Here is a 12,002-nt window from a genome sequence, read left to right as displayed (position 1 = left end):
AACTGTCAAAAATATTTAAAATATTTTAATATTTTAAGTTTATAAATTTTTGGAAGCAACTTAATTTAAAGACTGAGGATGGGCGAGGGGGAGAAAAGTGGGAAACAGAAAAGAGAAGACTGAATTGGATGGGAAGAAAACAGTAGAGTAGAGCTACCCATGAAAGACTGGGGGGGGGGGGGGGGGGGGGGCGGGAAGCAGATAAGCTGCAGAGTATTTAATGGTATTGTAACAGTTCTACTTAATTCATTGGTAGGCTGATTTTAGTTGGGGTTATATTTTTGCAGTTTTTAAGGCTGTGTGTAGTTTTGAATGAAATAAGTCTTTTATGAGATCATAGTTGCATCTAAAAAAAAATTAGTCACTTCACAGAGAAAATTTTATATTAAGGTCTTAGTCTCTTAACACATGGGAAGAGGGGTAGCAGACATAAATGGGACCATTAGAGATAGTTGGCTATAGGTAAGTGTTTGGGGCTTTTTAGCTTGTCCAGTGCTAACTTTCCTAACCATGAGAGCACTAGGTAACTCAACAAACAAGCTGTTGTGATTTTCCAGGAACAGCAGGTGTCAGCACAGTGTAGTTTTAGTGGAGACTGTGACCTGTATTGTGCTTTCAGGGAGGATCAACTGAAACATCACGCTGTTTTGTTCCTTTGTAGTCACTTGTGGCTAGTATAGTTGAAGTAATTTTAATGGAAATGTTTCAGGATTTTCACATTATTAATAGCTGCTTAGATTTATTACAGTATTACTAGAGTAGTTGCTTTTTCATTTTAAAGGCAATTGGTCTCATTTTTAAGTTCTAGATAATGCTGTTTAAGAAATAAAGCACTTTAATTAAAAAAGTTAAAATTTAAAAATCCTGAATCATTTGAAAGTGCTTAAGGATGCAGGTAGCTAGATAGGCTTAAAAAAAAAAAAAGTAAAATGGTAATATTCCTAAAATTACTATAAATATGTAATAAATTCTAACCATAATTTTTGTAATAGAATCAGATTTCTAAGAAGAAACTTGAAATTGCTAAGGCTGTGTTAAAGCCTTAGACATTTATATTTGCTGATAAAAGTTTTTTAGAAGTATAACTTCTAAATGGCAGAAATTGCTAAACAGCATGATTGGATTGTTAAACAGCTAATCAACTGTTAAGCCTAAATACTGTGAAGGTACTTAAGTTATACGCTCATAATTTAGTGAGTAGAGAACAATGACTCATTAGAAAGGTTATTTTCTTTTTGTCATCTATAATATAAAATATGAAGACAAAATTCATCAGGTCTGTCATCTCTAACACACCCATTTTTTGAGTTCTCGTGCTGCAGAGACTTTCTTATGCATTCATGGTTTACTTAGTACAATTGCTCACTGTGTTTTTAATTTGATATACTTTTTTATCCATGCATTGGTGAATTTATATTTAAAGTAATTAAGAAAATAAATATGCAGTGAAAGATGTTCTAACTAGCAGTTCTAAGGAAAGTGTGATGTTCTTTTCCTCCAAAAATACGTGAAATCGTTATTTTGTTTAGCTTCCTATGTGCCAGGCATGCCAGGTGGGATAACTCCCTATCCACCGGGAAGCACTGCAAACCCAAGGTAAGAACTATTTTAACCACTTTGCATCATCATTTACATAAGATGGTTTCACTGAATAGAATCTGGTCTCATTTCTATTCTGTTTCTTACGGTGGATTTGGATCTCGTTATTTATCTCCTAGTTGTCATGTCTGCTATGTGTGCTCATGAGTGAGGACAGAACTCTTGTCAATAGCCAAAAGAAAGTTTGAGACAGGTGTAGTTTTCTTACTGTTGTTTAAACTGTAATGTAGTTAGGTGACAGTTATGTTTTCAAAATGATTACCTAACTCCATGTTCTCTTGTTTCACTTGTATAATGAATTTGGTTTTATAAGGTTATGCTTGATTGCTGTATAAAGGCACGTACTCTCAACTGGGCAATTCAAGTGATTGGACAAAACAATTGCTGGATTAATGTGAACCTTCATGTGTTTTCTTCCTCCCTATGCCTGATCTTGTTTCACAGGCATTAAAAACTGACAGTGAGTCACAAGAGAGTACCTCCTGGTAATAGTTTAAAGAGTTGTTTGGAATGAACTTGTAGTCTTCCACAATATTCTTTGGCAGTTAGAAAAGGAGCAGTTTGTACTTCGGCTTTGGCTCTGCTCTCACCATTAGTGTTCTATTTTATAGCAAAACCTGTTTATCACAGCGTTACAATCTCCATTCAGAAAGCTCTGCTAACCCAGTTTTCTCTGGGCATCGTGTTTTCACATGTAGATATGACTCTGCGTGTCAGAGTCATACAGCAGAGAACTGTTGTTGAAGAAACTAATGACTGTCTTTTAGAAAAGAATATTTAACTTAGAATTTCACTTCGATGATCTTAGAACTTTTCAGCAAGTACATATTGCTTTCAAGTGTACTTTTATAGATTTTTAGAAGATGAGAAATTCTTAGCAGCAGGAAGTTAACCTTACCCCCAAAAGGTTAAAATTGCAAAGACCAAGAGGCACTTCAGAATGTAATTACCCTCTTTGTGAAGATTTCATTTAAGTAGTTGTAGGTAGCTAATACTCTAGAAAAATACCTAAATCTTAAGTAACTAACAAAACTAATTCAGAGCACTCTAAGAGAACTTGAAGGGCACAAAATGATTTTAAAAGCCTTCTATTAATACGAAATAAAACGTTTGCTTTAAGTATGTTATGTAAAAAAGTGAAAATGAATAAACCTTTTCCAGAATGATTACAGTTCTTTCTTAGCAAGTAGCAAGACGTTGATTGCTTTCTACCTAAAGTTTTTCATACTGTTTTTCTTTTTATTATTAACATCCTTATGTCCTGATTCTGTTAAGAGCATATGAGGAGTTGCTATAGTATATAACATTTAGATTTAAGAGAAAAAAAAAAAAGTAAGCATCGGGGTGTATGTTTTAAGGAGCGAAAAACAGGAATTTTGATAAGTTCTTAGGGCAATTTTTTGCCTCCTAAATAGACCTATTTAAAGTGTTCTTAATGTATTTTGCATAGCATTTTTGCGTTTACATGAAACAGTTCAGTAGTCCTCCTGTTAATATTCTTATAATATTAAAGATTATTAGAATTGATTTTTTTTGTCAGTTCGGAGCTAGAATTATTAGCTTTGGATAGTTTAGGGTTTTAGAAAGGAAAGTTAGATATTAAAAGGCAAAAATGAGTGATTAAAGAGAAATTGGTATGATCCAAATGCCTGACCAGGAAATAACTAGGTAGGGCTTCAGATAAAATGGTATCATCTTAAATTATATGAGAAAGACAAGTTGTGAAAGATGTTAATGGGAACAGGAAAAGAGAGAAAGTATAACGTGGCCTGCAGTTTAAGCATTTTATTATGTCAATAAGTATTTAATATGGAGACATAAAGGCGATATGCTAACATTATTTGACTATTTGTAAAATATCACCTATGTATTTCTTTCTTTGTCAAAGCAGCTACCCAAACTACCCTTATCCAGGTGGTGTTCCGTTTCCAGCAACCACTAGTGTTCAGTACTACCCTTCTCAGCCTCCTGTGACTACTGTTGGTGAGTAGCTTTGAAAGTATCTCTTTGAATTGAAGCTTCCCACTGAAATTGATATGCAAAGAGAGACAATGGGAAAAGGAATTTATTGTTCTTAACGTGACCTTCTAAAATACTGATCTTGAACAGAGGGAAAAAAAAATGTTACTTGAAGAAAGAATATTACACATTTTGCATCCTTTGCCTTTCACTTTATTCACTCAGTTTGTTAAATTCCTGGCTGTATACAATACATTGTGTCTGCTCTCTGAATATGTTGAAAAAACAGTACATGTAACCACCTTAAGATGTTTTTCTTCCCCTTCACCCATTAACCGCAGGTGTCTTTTGATTGTATTGCTCTTTGTTCATGGTCTTGGCTTTTAAAAATGCTTTTGTCCTCACTTAATCATCTACTAGTCTCAGTTTATATATATACTTATACTTTTACTGCAAAAGTCCTAAAGCAGAGGTTTTCAATGAATTTGGAATAAACTTGTTTTTTATTGCATCTTTCTTCTTCTGCCTCTTTGCTTCGTGACATTATCTAGTTGTTAGTATATAATATTCTTTCTTCCCTTCAGCAGCAAGACCTAGGATATTAACTCGTATCTTTTCCCATTTTGCTGCTTGGTTGCCCTGTGTTGGCAAAAAATAAACCAGCTTGGCTTCTGTTCTGTCCTTCATTTTTAGTGTGAGTACGTGTAATGGATTGGGAACCAGTGATAAATATCTAATTGAGTAGGAAGGTGGTGCAGTGACTTTGCAATTGGGTAGTCCTTTTGGAGCAGTTACATGATAAGGATACAGACACTTCTGTCACCTTGGTCAGAATATCAGTCATTTGTAATCTCTTGCGCTGCAATTAAAAAGCACATCCACAGGTTCTTAATGTAATGTGTGAGCTCACAAATATTTATACATATTCATCACTCCAGAACCATGTGTATTTTGAGGCTTTAGTTCACCTTCTTGGGAACAAGGCAAGCTCACAGATTGGCAAAGGAAGATGGTTGCTTCAACTTACTCTTAAAAAAAAAAAGTGAGTTCTGTTGTTCTACAACTAAGAAACAAGAAGTCATATTTTGCATTTTTTGAGCCTCATCCCATCCTTCATGTCCAAGTTATTTCAGCTTTCTGAATTACAGAAGTGTTCTCCGTTGGCTGTTTAGTGGTCATTTCCACTCTGAGGTGATGTGTGGCTACTGTACACTCTACAAGAAATCTGCTGTCCCAGCCAAGGCGCATTCAGTGTTGGGGGGGTTGCTGGCTCTTTGAGGGTTGGTAGTCCCCACTGGCTCTCATTGTCAGACATGCAGTAGGCTGTTAGGAACTTTTCTAGGGAACATCAGCTTTCTGCAGCGTCTCTCAAAGCAGATTCAGTTTTGATTTTATGTGGTAGAGTTAATTTAAAATACAGATGTCATATTTAACTACTTTTCTTCCTTTTCATTCCCAGTGAAGATGAACAGGTGGAGTATCTGCCAAGTATTATAACAGACTTTTCACAGGTCCTGAGTTAGGTTATCTGGTATCATGTTGTAGTGCTGGATTTTACAGTGGCAATTTAACATTAGACAGCTTCCTTTGATGCAGCTAGGTAAAAGTCATGCACCTGCTGTGTATGGTTTATCTCATGCAACATGAAATGCAAAGATATCCCTTTAATCGTCCAGTGTATTTACAGTAAACTTCTTTTACTTTAAACTGCAAACGTTTATTTCCTATTCAGATTTTTTTCTGCTGTTGTTGGACTATGGTTTATCATACTAGCTTATTGGGAACATAGCAGGAGCTAAAATTTGAGAATTTTGTTTGTATGGTGGCAGGGTGTTTCCTTTAGTGAGCTTAGTTTGGATTGAATGAAAATACAGAGTAGCTTAATTTTTTTTAATAATAGCCAGTTTTTCAAGTAGTCCTTCAGTTGTTTTTTTTTTTTCTTTCTGTTCCGTCATCTGCCATTAATTACCTGATGCAGTTCGTAGTGCTTCTCTAAGGTCATGTCTGAAACCAGACTCTGCCTGGTAAAGGTTAAGGGTTTCAGTGCTCTCTGGATTTACAGGCTTTGTGCCATAAAATCTCCCCCAAGCTGGGCTAATTATGGAAGTGACAGAAAATGCTACGGGTTCATGCTCTTTAGGAAGACATATAGAATCTAACTGATGGTCCCTCATATGTGCAAAGACCTTTTTCTTACCTGTTGACACTTGTATGAGAACTTTCATTGTTAGGTGTATTGTGACTTTTTTTTCCTGTCCTGCTTTACTGTTAAAGCAAACCTTTTAAAAATAACCCAGAGTGAGAGATACCAGAAAAAAAGTAGAATTGATTGCTAAGTCTGGCGTGTTAGAGGTTAATAATACTGTCTAAAGTGAACTTTATTATTTTAAAATTACGCAAATTCTGTTGCAATTTTTATGTAAGAAACACATCAGTAATTGTTCTGCTTGTTCCGCTTAGCAGGGGAGGTCCAAAAAATTCTTTGGATGTTTTAAGGATTCTCTGAGGTGTGTGGGGTCTTGTCAACTACATTTTGCTAGTATAGCAATACCAACAGGTACTCGAAATACAATTTGGTTTTGTTTGGTTTTGAAAACAGTTATGCTCAGACCCTAACAGAAAAGTGTTATTTTTTTGATTCAGATGTTTTTTTTTGTCTTAAGGCAGAACTGAAATTTTTAGACAGCATGTTCCAGATTGTTGCTGGTTATCAGGAAGATACGTACCCTAATCAAAGATACTCTACTGATGGAATTTCACTGAAACAGACCACCTTTTTCCTTATATTATTGTAATCTTATTTGGGGTTAGGGTAGTAGTCCAGTTTTTCAGTACTACTAACAGCATACTCAAATGTGTTTATCACTGTTTATCTTAGTGTACTTAACTGGAAAAATACTAATCTTGGAACTACTGTGTTTAAATGGCAAAATTAATGTACAGTTAGAGTTGCTTGCTTGCTTTTGCTTCTTCTGAGGTCTTGTGGTTATTAAGAAAGATGTAGAGATTGGTTGGATTTCAGCTGATTTGAGACATTTTCTGAACATTTGGGAAAAAAGAACAAGAGATGTTAATGCTTTTGTCTTTAGCAATGTAAGATAGATGAGATCCTTGATGAGTATTTTTTCAGTTGTGTTATCTAGAGAACTGAGAAGTATGATGTATGTAATGATGTAACAACTTCAGGGTTTTAATGGCTACATATCTGGATAAAAAGATATTTTTGGTACAATTTATTTCTGTGAATTTCCCTTCCAGTTACAGAACTTCAGATCTCTCTGCATTTCATCCATAGAAATTGGAGGATTTGGACACAAAAAATTGCAATAATTCTTGCTTGCTTTATTAGTAGTTATGGTTAACTGAAACTTGACCTTAAAAGGTGTAAGGCACAAGCATGGGAAAACTGCCTCTGCATTTTTTTCTAATAGAGGAATGGTTGAAGTGGTTTCTGAGGAATACTGGTAGAATCCAGCAACGAGTAGCCAATTCACATTCCCTAGAGCAATCTAAGTTTTCACGATCTGCAGACAAGCAAAACTTTCTGAGGTCAATATTGAGAGTCCACCTTTTTTATTTTAAAAGGTGGAAGTCGCACAGACTCTTGAAATAAGGTAGTCTCATAGAAAGGCTGACTTGCAAAAGCAATAGGTAATATTTAGGCTTAAATGTGAAAGCCTCTAACGTTTTAGAGGGTGAGGGACTAGTGAAATGTGTTAAATTTACTATTATTTATGGATGGAACTGTGATTTAATGAATTGAAATTACAAGTTGTACTTAGCAATCATCTACATAGTAACCTCAGTTACATAGCAGTGTCAGCTGCTGTTTTAACTAACACTGATCAATTTAGAAACTAGTTATATAATACAAGAACAATAGCGGCTACTGATCTGTTTCACTGCTACTAAAATAACTCTTTTTAAGTTTCTGGGCACCATGAACCAAGTGAAACTGATAAATTAGTATAACTGAGATCAAATTGTATTTCATCATGATTTTCATCATGTATTCATTATATCATGAAATACATGATATTCATTATGTATATGTACATATATGTATATATATCACGTATATACATGATATTCATCGTGTATTTCATCATGCTGTAGCTAAAATAGAGTAGAATATTTGCTCACCTCTGTTAGAATCGTAAAATGAATTTCACAGCACCTCTGTATGCTTGATTTAATGCTTTTTATGCAACTAACATAAAAGAAATGTTTTGTCCAGGGAGAATTTTTACAGGTTCTTCGTGGTTGCCTTTAGTAAACCTCTTCCTCCCTCTCCCATCATTACATTATCATCCTGCAGAAGTTATTTTTTAAAAAAAATGTAGGCCCAGTATAATACGGAACATCTTTCTAAAAGTCTGCCATCTACTTTTAGTCTGCTAAAACTTCTCTATAAATGAAATTCTAATATAATTGATTTGCATTTCTGTTTTTAGTAAATATTGCTTGTTAAAGGAAGATTATCTTAATAAACCAACAGATGTTCTGTACGAATACTGATTGTTTTACTGTCTTCCCATGCCTGCCCTAGGCTGGCTGAAAGAGAAAGATAATTGTGAAACTAACTGTAAAGAGTAGAGCATGTTGTAGCTTTTGAATCAATGTCCAGTAACTTGTCAGCTAGGCCCTGTCAGAAGTAGAAAACAGCAGTAGTTAAAATATTTTTCATTGTCATTATTTCTGTTAGCATAGTGTCCATCTATTTTTCATGAATCTTTAAAATAAGTAATTGGTAAGCCTCCAAATAGAGCACCTCCAGGCAAATTTTCTGTCTTAGGCCAGCTGTTATATTATTTGTGATTGAACACATGTATCTGTTAATTCCTACAGAGTTCACTGGAAATTCAGTCATCTTTCAAAGACTTAGGCTAACAACATCTGTAGATTTTAGGGGAAAATGGCCAGCCTATTTTTAAATTAAAGCAATTCCTGTGGACGCAGGAATAGTAAAGTGGATAAATGGATTCATACTCTTAAATTTACTTGTTGTACACATTAATATTTCTTTTTATTGCTCTGTGGCCTCTTCACAGCTTCTGGAAACTGTTTTAGAAAATATTTCTCTTACTATTCTATATTGCAAAGTATACACAGCAAGATAGCCATTTTCTCCAAACTGGCTTTATATTGAAGCCAGTGCGGAAGAGAGTTAATTTTGTGCTTGTGAATTTCCTTGTGCAGGACCCAGTAGAGATGGAACTATCAGTGAAGATACTATTCGAGCTTCCCTTATTTCAGCAGTCAGTGATAAACTGAGATGGCGGATGAAAGAAGAAATGGATCGTGCACAAGCTGAACTCAATGCCTTGAAACGGACAGAAGAAGACCTGAAGAAAGGACACCAGAAACTGGAAGAGATGGTAACTCGCCTGGATCAAGAAGTGGTAAGCAGAGATGAAACACTGCTCTATATCCGATTATTTCTAGCAGGGAACAGAAGTACGTGACTAATTCGTATTTAGCACGAGAGAAATACCAAAACATCCACTGCACTGCTTTTCAAGTGTATATTCTCTTTCTAAATTGAGGTGCACGTATTCAGGAGAGATGAGTTGGAAATAGCAGTGATCCTAAAACACATCGTGCCATGTCTTAAAAATGTTGTTGTTCGATACTAGAGGAACAGTATTGATGTTTTTGCACATCCTCTCTGGAAAAGACGATGAATGTTGTGGTAGTGTTTAATCACTGTGTCGCCATTTCTGGCTGATAATGTACAACGGTAGCACTGGAGAACATTGCAGTGTCTTAGTGCAGAGATGCTGAGTTTAGTCACAGCTTCGTTGTGTAACTCCAGTTTTCCTTTCCAAACGAGAGTCTCTCCTACTCCTTATGCTCAGAACTTATTGCTAAGTTTTTTATTAAGGTCTGATTTCTGCTTACTGTATCTGCTGCTTGCATTCTTGTTTGGGAGTAAGATTTTGGGACTAATGATCAGTTTCTGAAACAATCAGCTCAGTGTTCATATACTGTTTAAAAAAAAGTGACTGTTAGAAGTTGTAAATAAGGAGCAGAGAACAGGGAATACCATTATGTCATTATATAAATCTGTGATGTGCCCACAGTGAATGCAGTGTGTAATTGTAGTCTTCGCTATCTTAGAAAGGAAGGACATAATAGAACTGCAGATGTGTGATAAAAAGGCAAGAAGGGTGATCCAAGGGTGATCACACGTGAGCAAGCTTGCATTGGAAAAAGACAGAGTGGGTCGGGGGAAAAGTGGAATCTGATAATGGTCTGTATGGCTTTGAGTAATATGAGGAGAACAGATGTGTATAGTTTCTTCCAGTTGGTTAGCTGTGGGACATGGAAAATATCGGGAAGCAAATTCAAACGGAGGTGTTCACTATTTCTTTTACAGATAAATTATAGTTACCATTGGTGGTAAAGCCAGCATGTTTTGTTTGTTTCTTCTCAATACAGCTTAGAGTTTGTGTCATGCTCAGCAGACTTATCTAGGAACTTACTACAAAGGACACATTTCCAAAGAAAATAATTATTTTGGCTTTGCTTTTTCATTATTATTATATTTAACTGGTTTAAACCACTGATTTTCCTCATGTAGAACCTTCAAAACACTGAGGCTGTTACTGTGCCTTCTCTAAAATTAAAGTTGATAGTGGATTGACATGACAATCTTAAAACAGCTTTTTAAATGATAGAATCTCGAATATATAGAGTGCTAGCCCTTTTTTTTTGTAAAAATCATAGTAAAGGTGTATAGAGATGTAAAGAATCAACTGGCATTTCTAAAAATATTGACAGTTATCAAGACAGCTTGACAGAAGATGACATTCAGCCCTCTAGAGCTAAGAAATAAACTTCTTCAATGTTTTTAGGCTGAAGTTGACAAGAACATTGAACTTCTCAAGAAGAAGGATGAGGAGCTCAGTTCTGCCTTAGAGAAAATGGAAAATCAATCAGAAAATAATGATATAGATGAAGTTATCATTCCTACGGCACCTCTTTACAAGCAGATCCTGAACTTATATGCAGAGGAAAATGCAATTGAAGACACCATTTTTTATCTTGGGGAAGCACTGAGACGTGGCGTGATAGATCTAGATGTCTTTTTAAAGGTAGGCTTCTTGGGATGGTTTAAGACGTGTTTTAAATGTGTTTAAATCCCTTGAACTCTTGTGTTCAGCTTATTAATGATGTTTTCACTGAGTACAGAAGCACATATGGGTAGAAACAAAAGTTTTGAAAGAGGAATTTCAAAATTAACATGAAGGATCAATTTTAAAAGCATTATAGATATGAACTCATCATCAGAAAGGTACAATAGTTTCAACACAAGCTTTCCTTTGGATTTAGATTACTGATTTTGGAGAAACTAAGGGTGACTAGAGTACTCAGTCAGCTTTTCACTTGCAGTCTATGGATGCATCTGCTGAGGCAAACAGTGGAGTGTTAGACTGATAGAAATAAAAAGTGGAAGGAGACCTCGAGAAGCCAGCTAGTTGTGCACCTCTAGCAGAGACCTTCTTAGAGTATTTATTCCCTTTCTTTGCTGTGTGTGGTGGGTGGCACTTGAAATTAAAACAGAATTCTTACTTTGAATATATTAATAACACTTTTTTGGAGAATGGAACTTCCCAACATGGTTGTCTGAATTGGATCTGAAAAGTTAGTGTGCAAAAGTGTCACCCAGTGACCCCAAGACAATGTTACGAGGCTTACCAGTCTTGTCTCTTTCTAACGGGTAGGTTTCCCCAAGTCACCACATCAGCTTGGCTTTTAACATTCAGCAGACAATGCACCGGGTAGAAACATACTATTTCCTTCTTAGGTAGCTTGCTAGTTTAAAAAAAAAAAAGTCTTCTCCCCCATGGGAAGTACACGTTGCATCTCCTATATGATAAGAACTTGTGTAGAACTAATTATTAAATCACAAAAATATACTATAGTGATTGCATTTGGTAGCCATTTACAATTATAAGCCAAGAAAATACCATTTGGAGAATTAATGTTTCCAAAAATAAACATCCCGTTTGGGTCATGGACTATGTCATGTTTTCAAAATTTGGATTGCTGTAGAATTAAGATGTTTATCAGAACTTTCCCAATAGCCAGCTGTTTTTATTCTTTTTTTCAGCATGTACGTCTTCTGTCTCGCAAGCAGTTCCAGCTGAGAGCATTAATGCAGAAAGCAAGGAAGACTGCTGGACTCAGTGATCTCTACTAAATTCTCAGACTTTAACTGGGAAGTTAGATTTACTTATGAAGCAGCCATCCTGTTGATTTTTCTCTTAATCGGTAGATGCCCAGAATAAGTTATTACATCATTCAAGTGTAAGATATTTTGAATCAATAATATATTTTCCTTTTGGTAAAGACTAGCTTTTATTAATGCACTTTCTATTTCCTGTAATCTTTGTGCTGGTGGACTTAGGCTAAATAAAACTTGTTGCATATTTCCTCTA

General features: G+C 35.4%; 1 protein-coding gene across 3 annotated transcripts in view; it reads left to right on the top strand.

Annotated features, from left to right (window-relative positions):
- Window positions 1-12,002, top strand: part of TSG101 (tumor susceptibility 101) — a 20,998-nt gene extending 8,996 nt beyond the window's left edge. For 2 of the 3 annotated variants that reach the window (XM_083839055.1, XM_083839053.1), the window contains exons 6-10: window positions 1,530-1,596; window positions 3,488-3,582; window positions 8,758-8,960; window positions 10,416-10,655; window positions 11,675-12,002. In XM_083839055.1, coding sequence (XP_083695181.1) covers window positions 1,530-1,596; window positions 3,488-3,582; window positions 8,758-8,960; window positions 10,416-10,655; window positions 11,675-11,764 — 695 coding nt within the window. In that variant the 3' untranslated portion in view covers window positions 11,765-12,002. The remainder of the gene's footprint in view (window positions 1-1,529; window positions 1,597-3,487; window positions 3,583-8,757; window positions 8,961-10,415; window positions 10,656-11,674) is intronic. The other variant, XM_083839054.1, reaches the window with a different exon arrangement.

Source organism: Anser anser, assembly GCF_964211835.1.
Source record: "Anser anser genome assembly, chromosome: 5".
NCBI lineage: Eukaryota > Metazoa > Chordata > Aves > Anseriformes > Anatidae > Anser > Anser anser.
The sequence above is the reverse complement of the archived record's forward strand: the minus strand, read 5'-3'. Positions and strand labels throughout refer to the sequence as shown.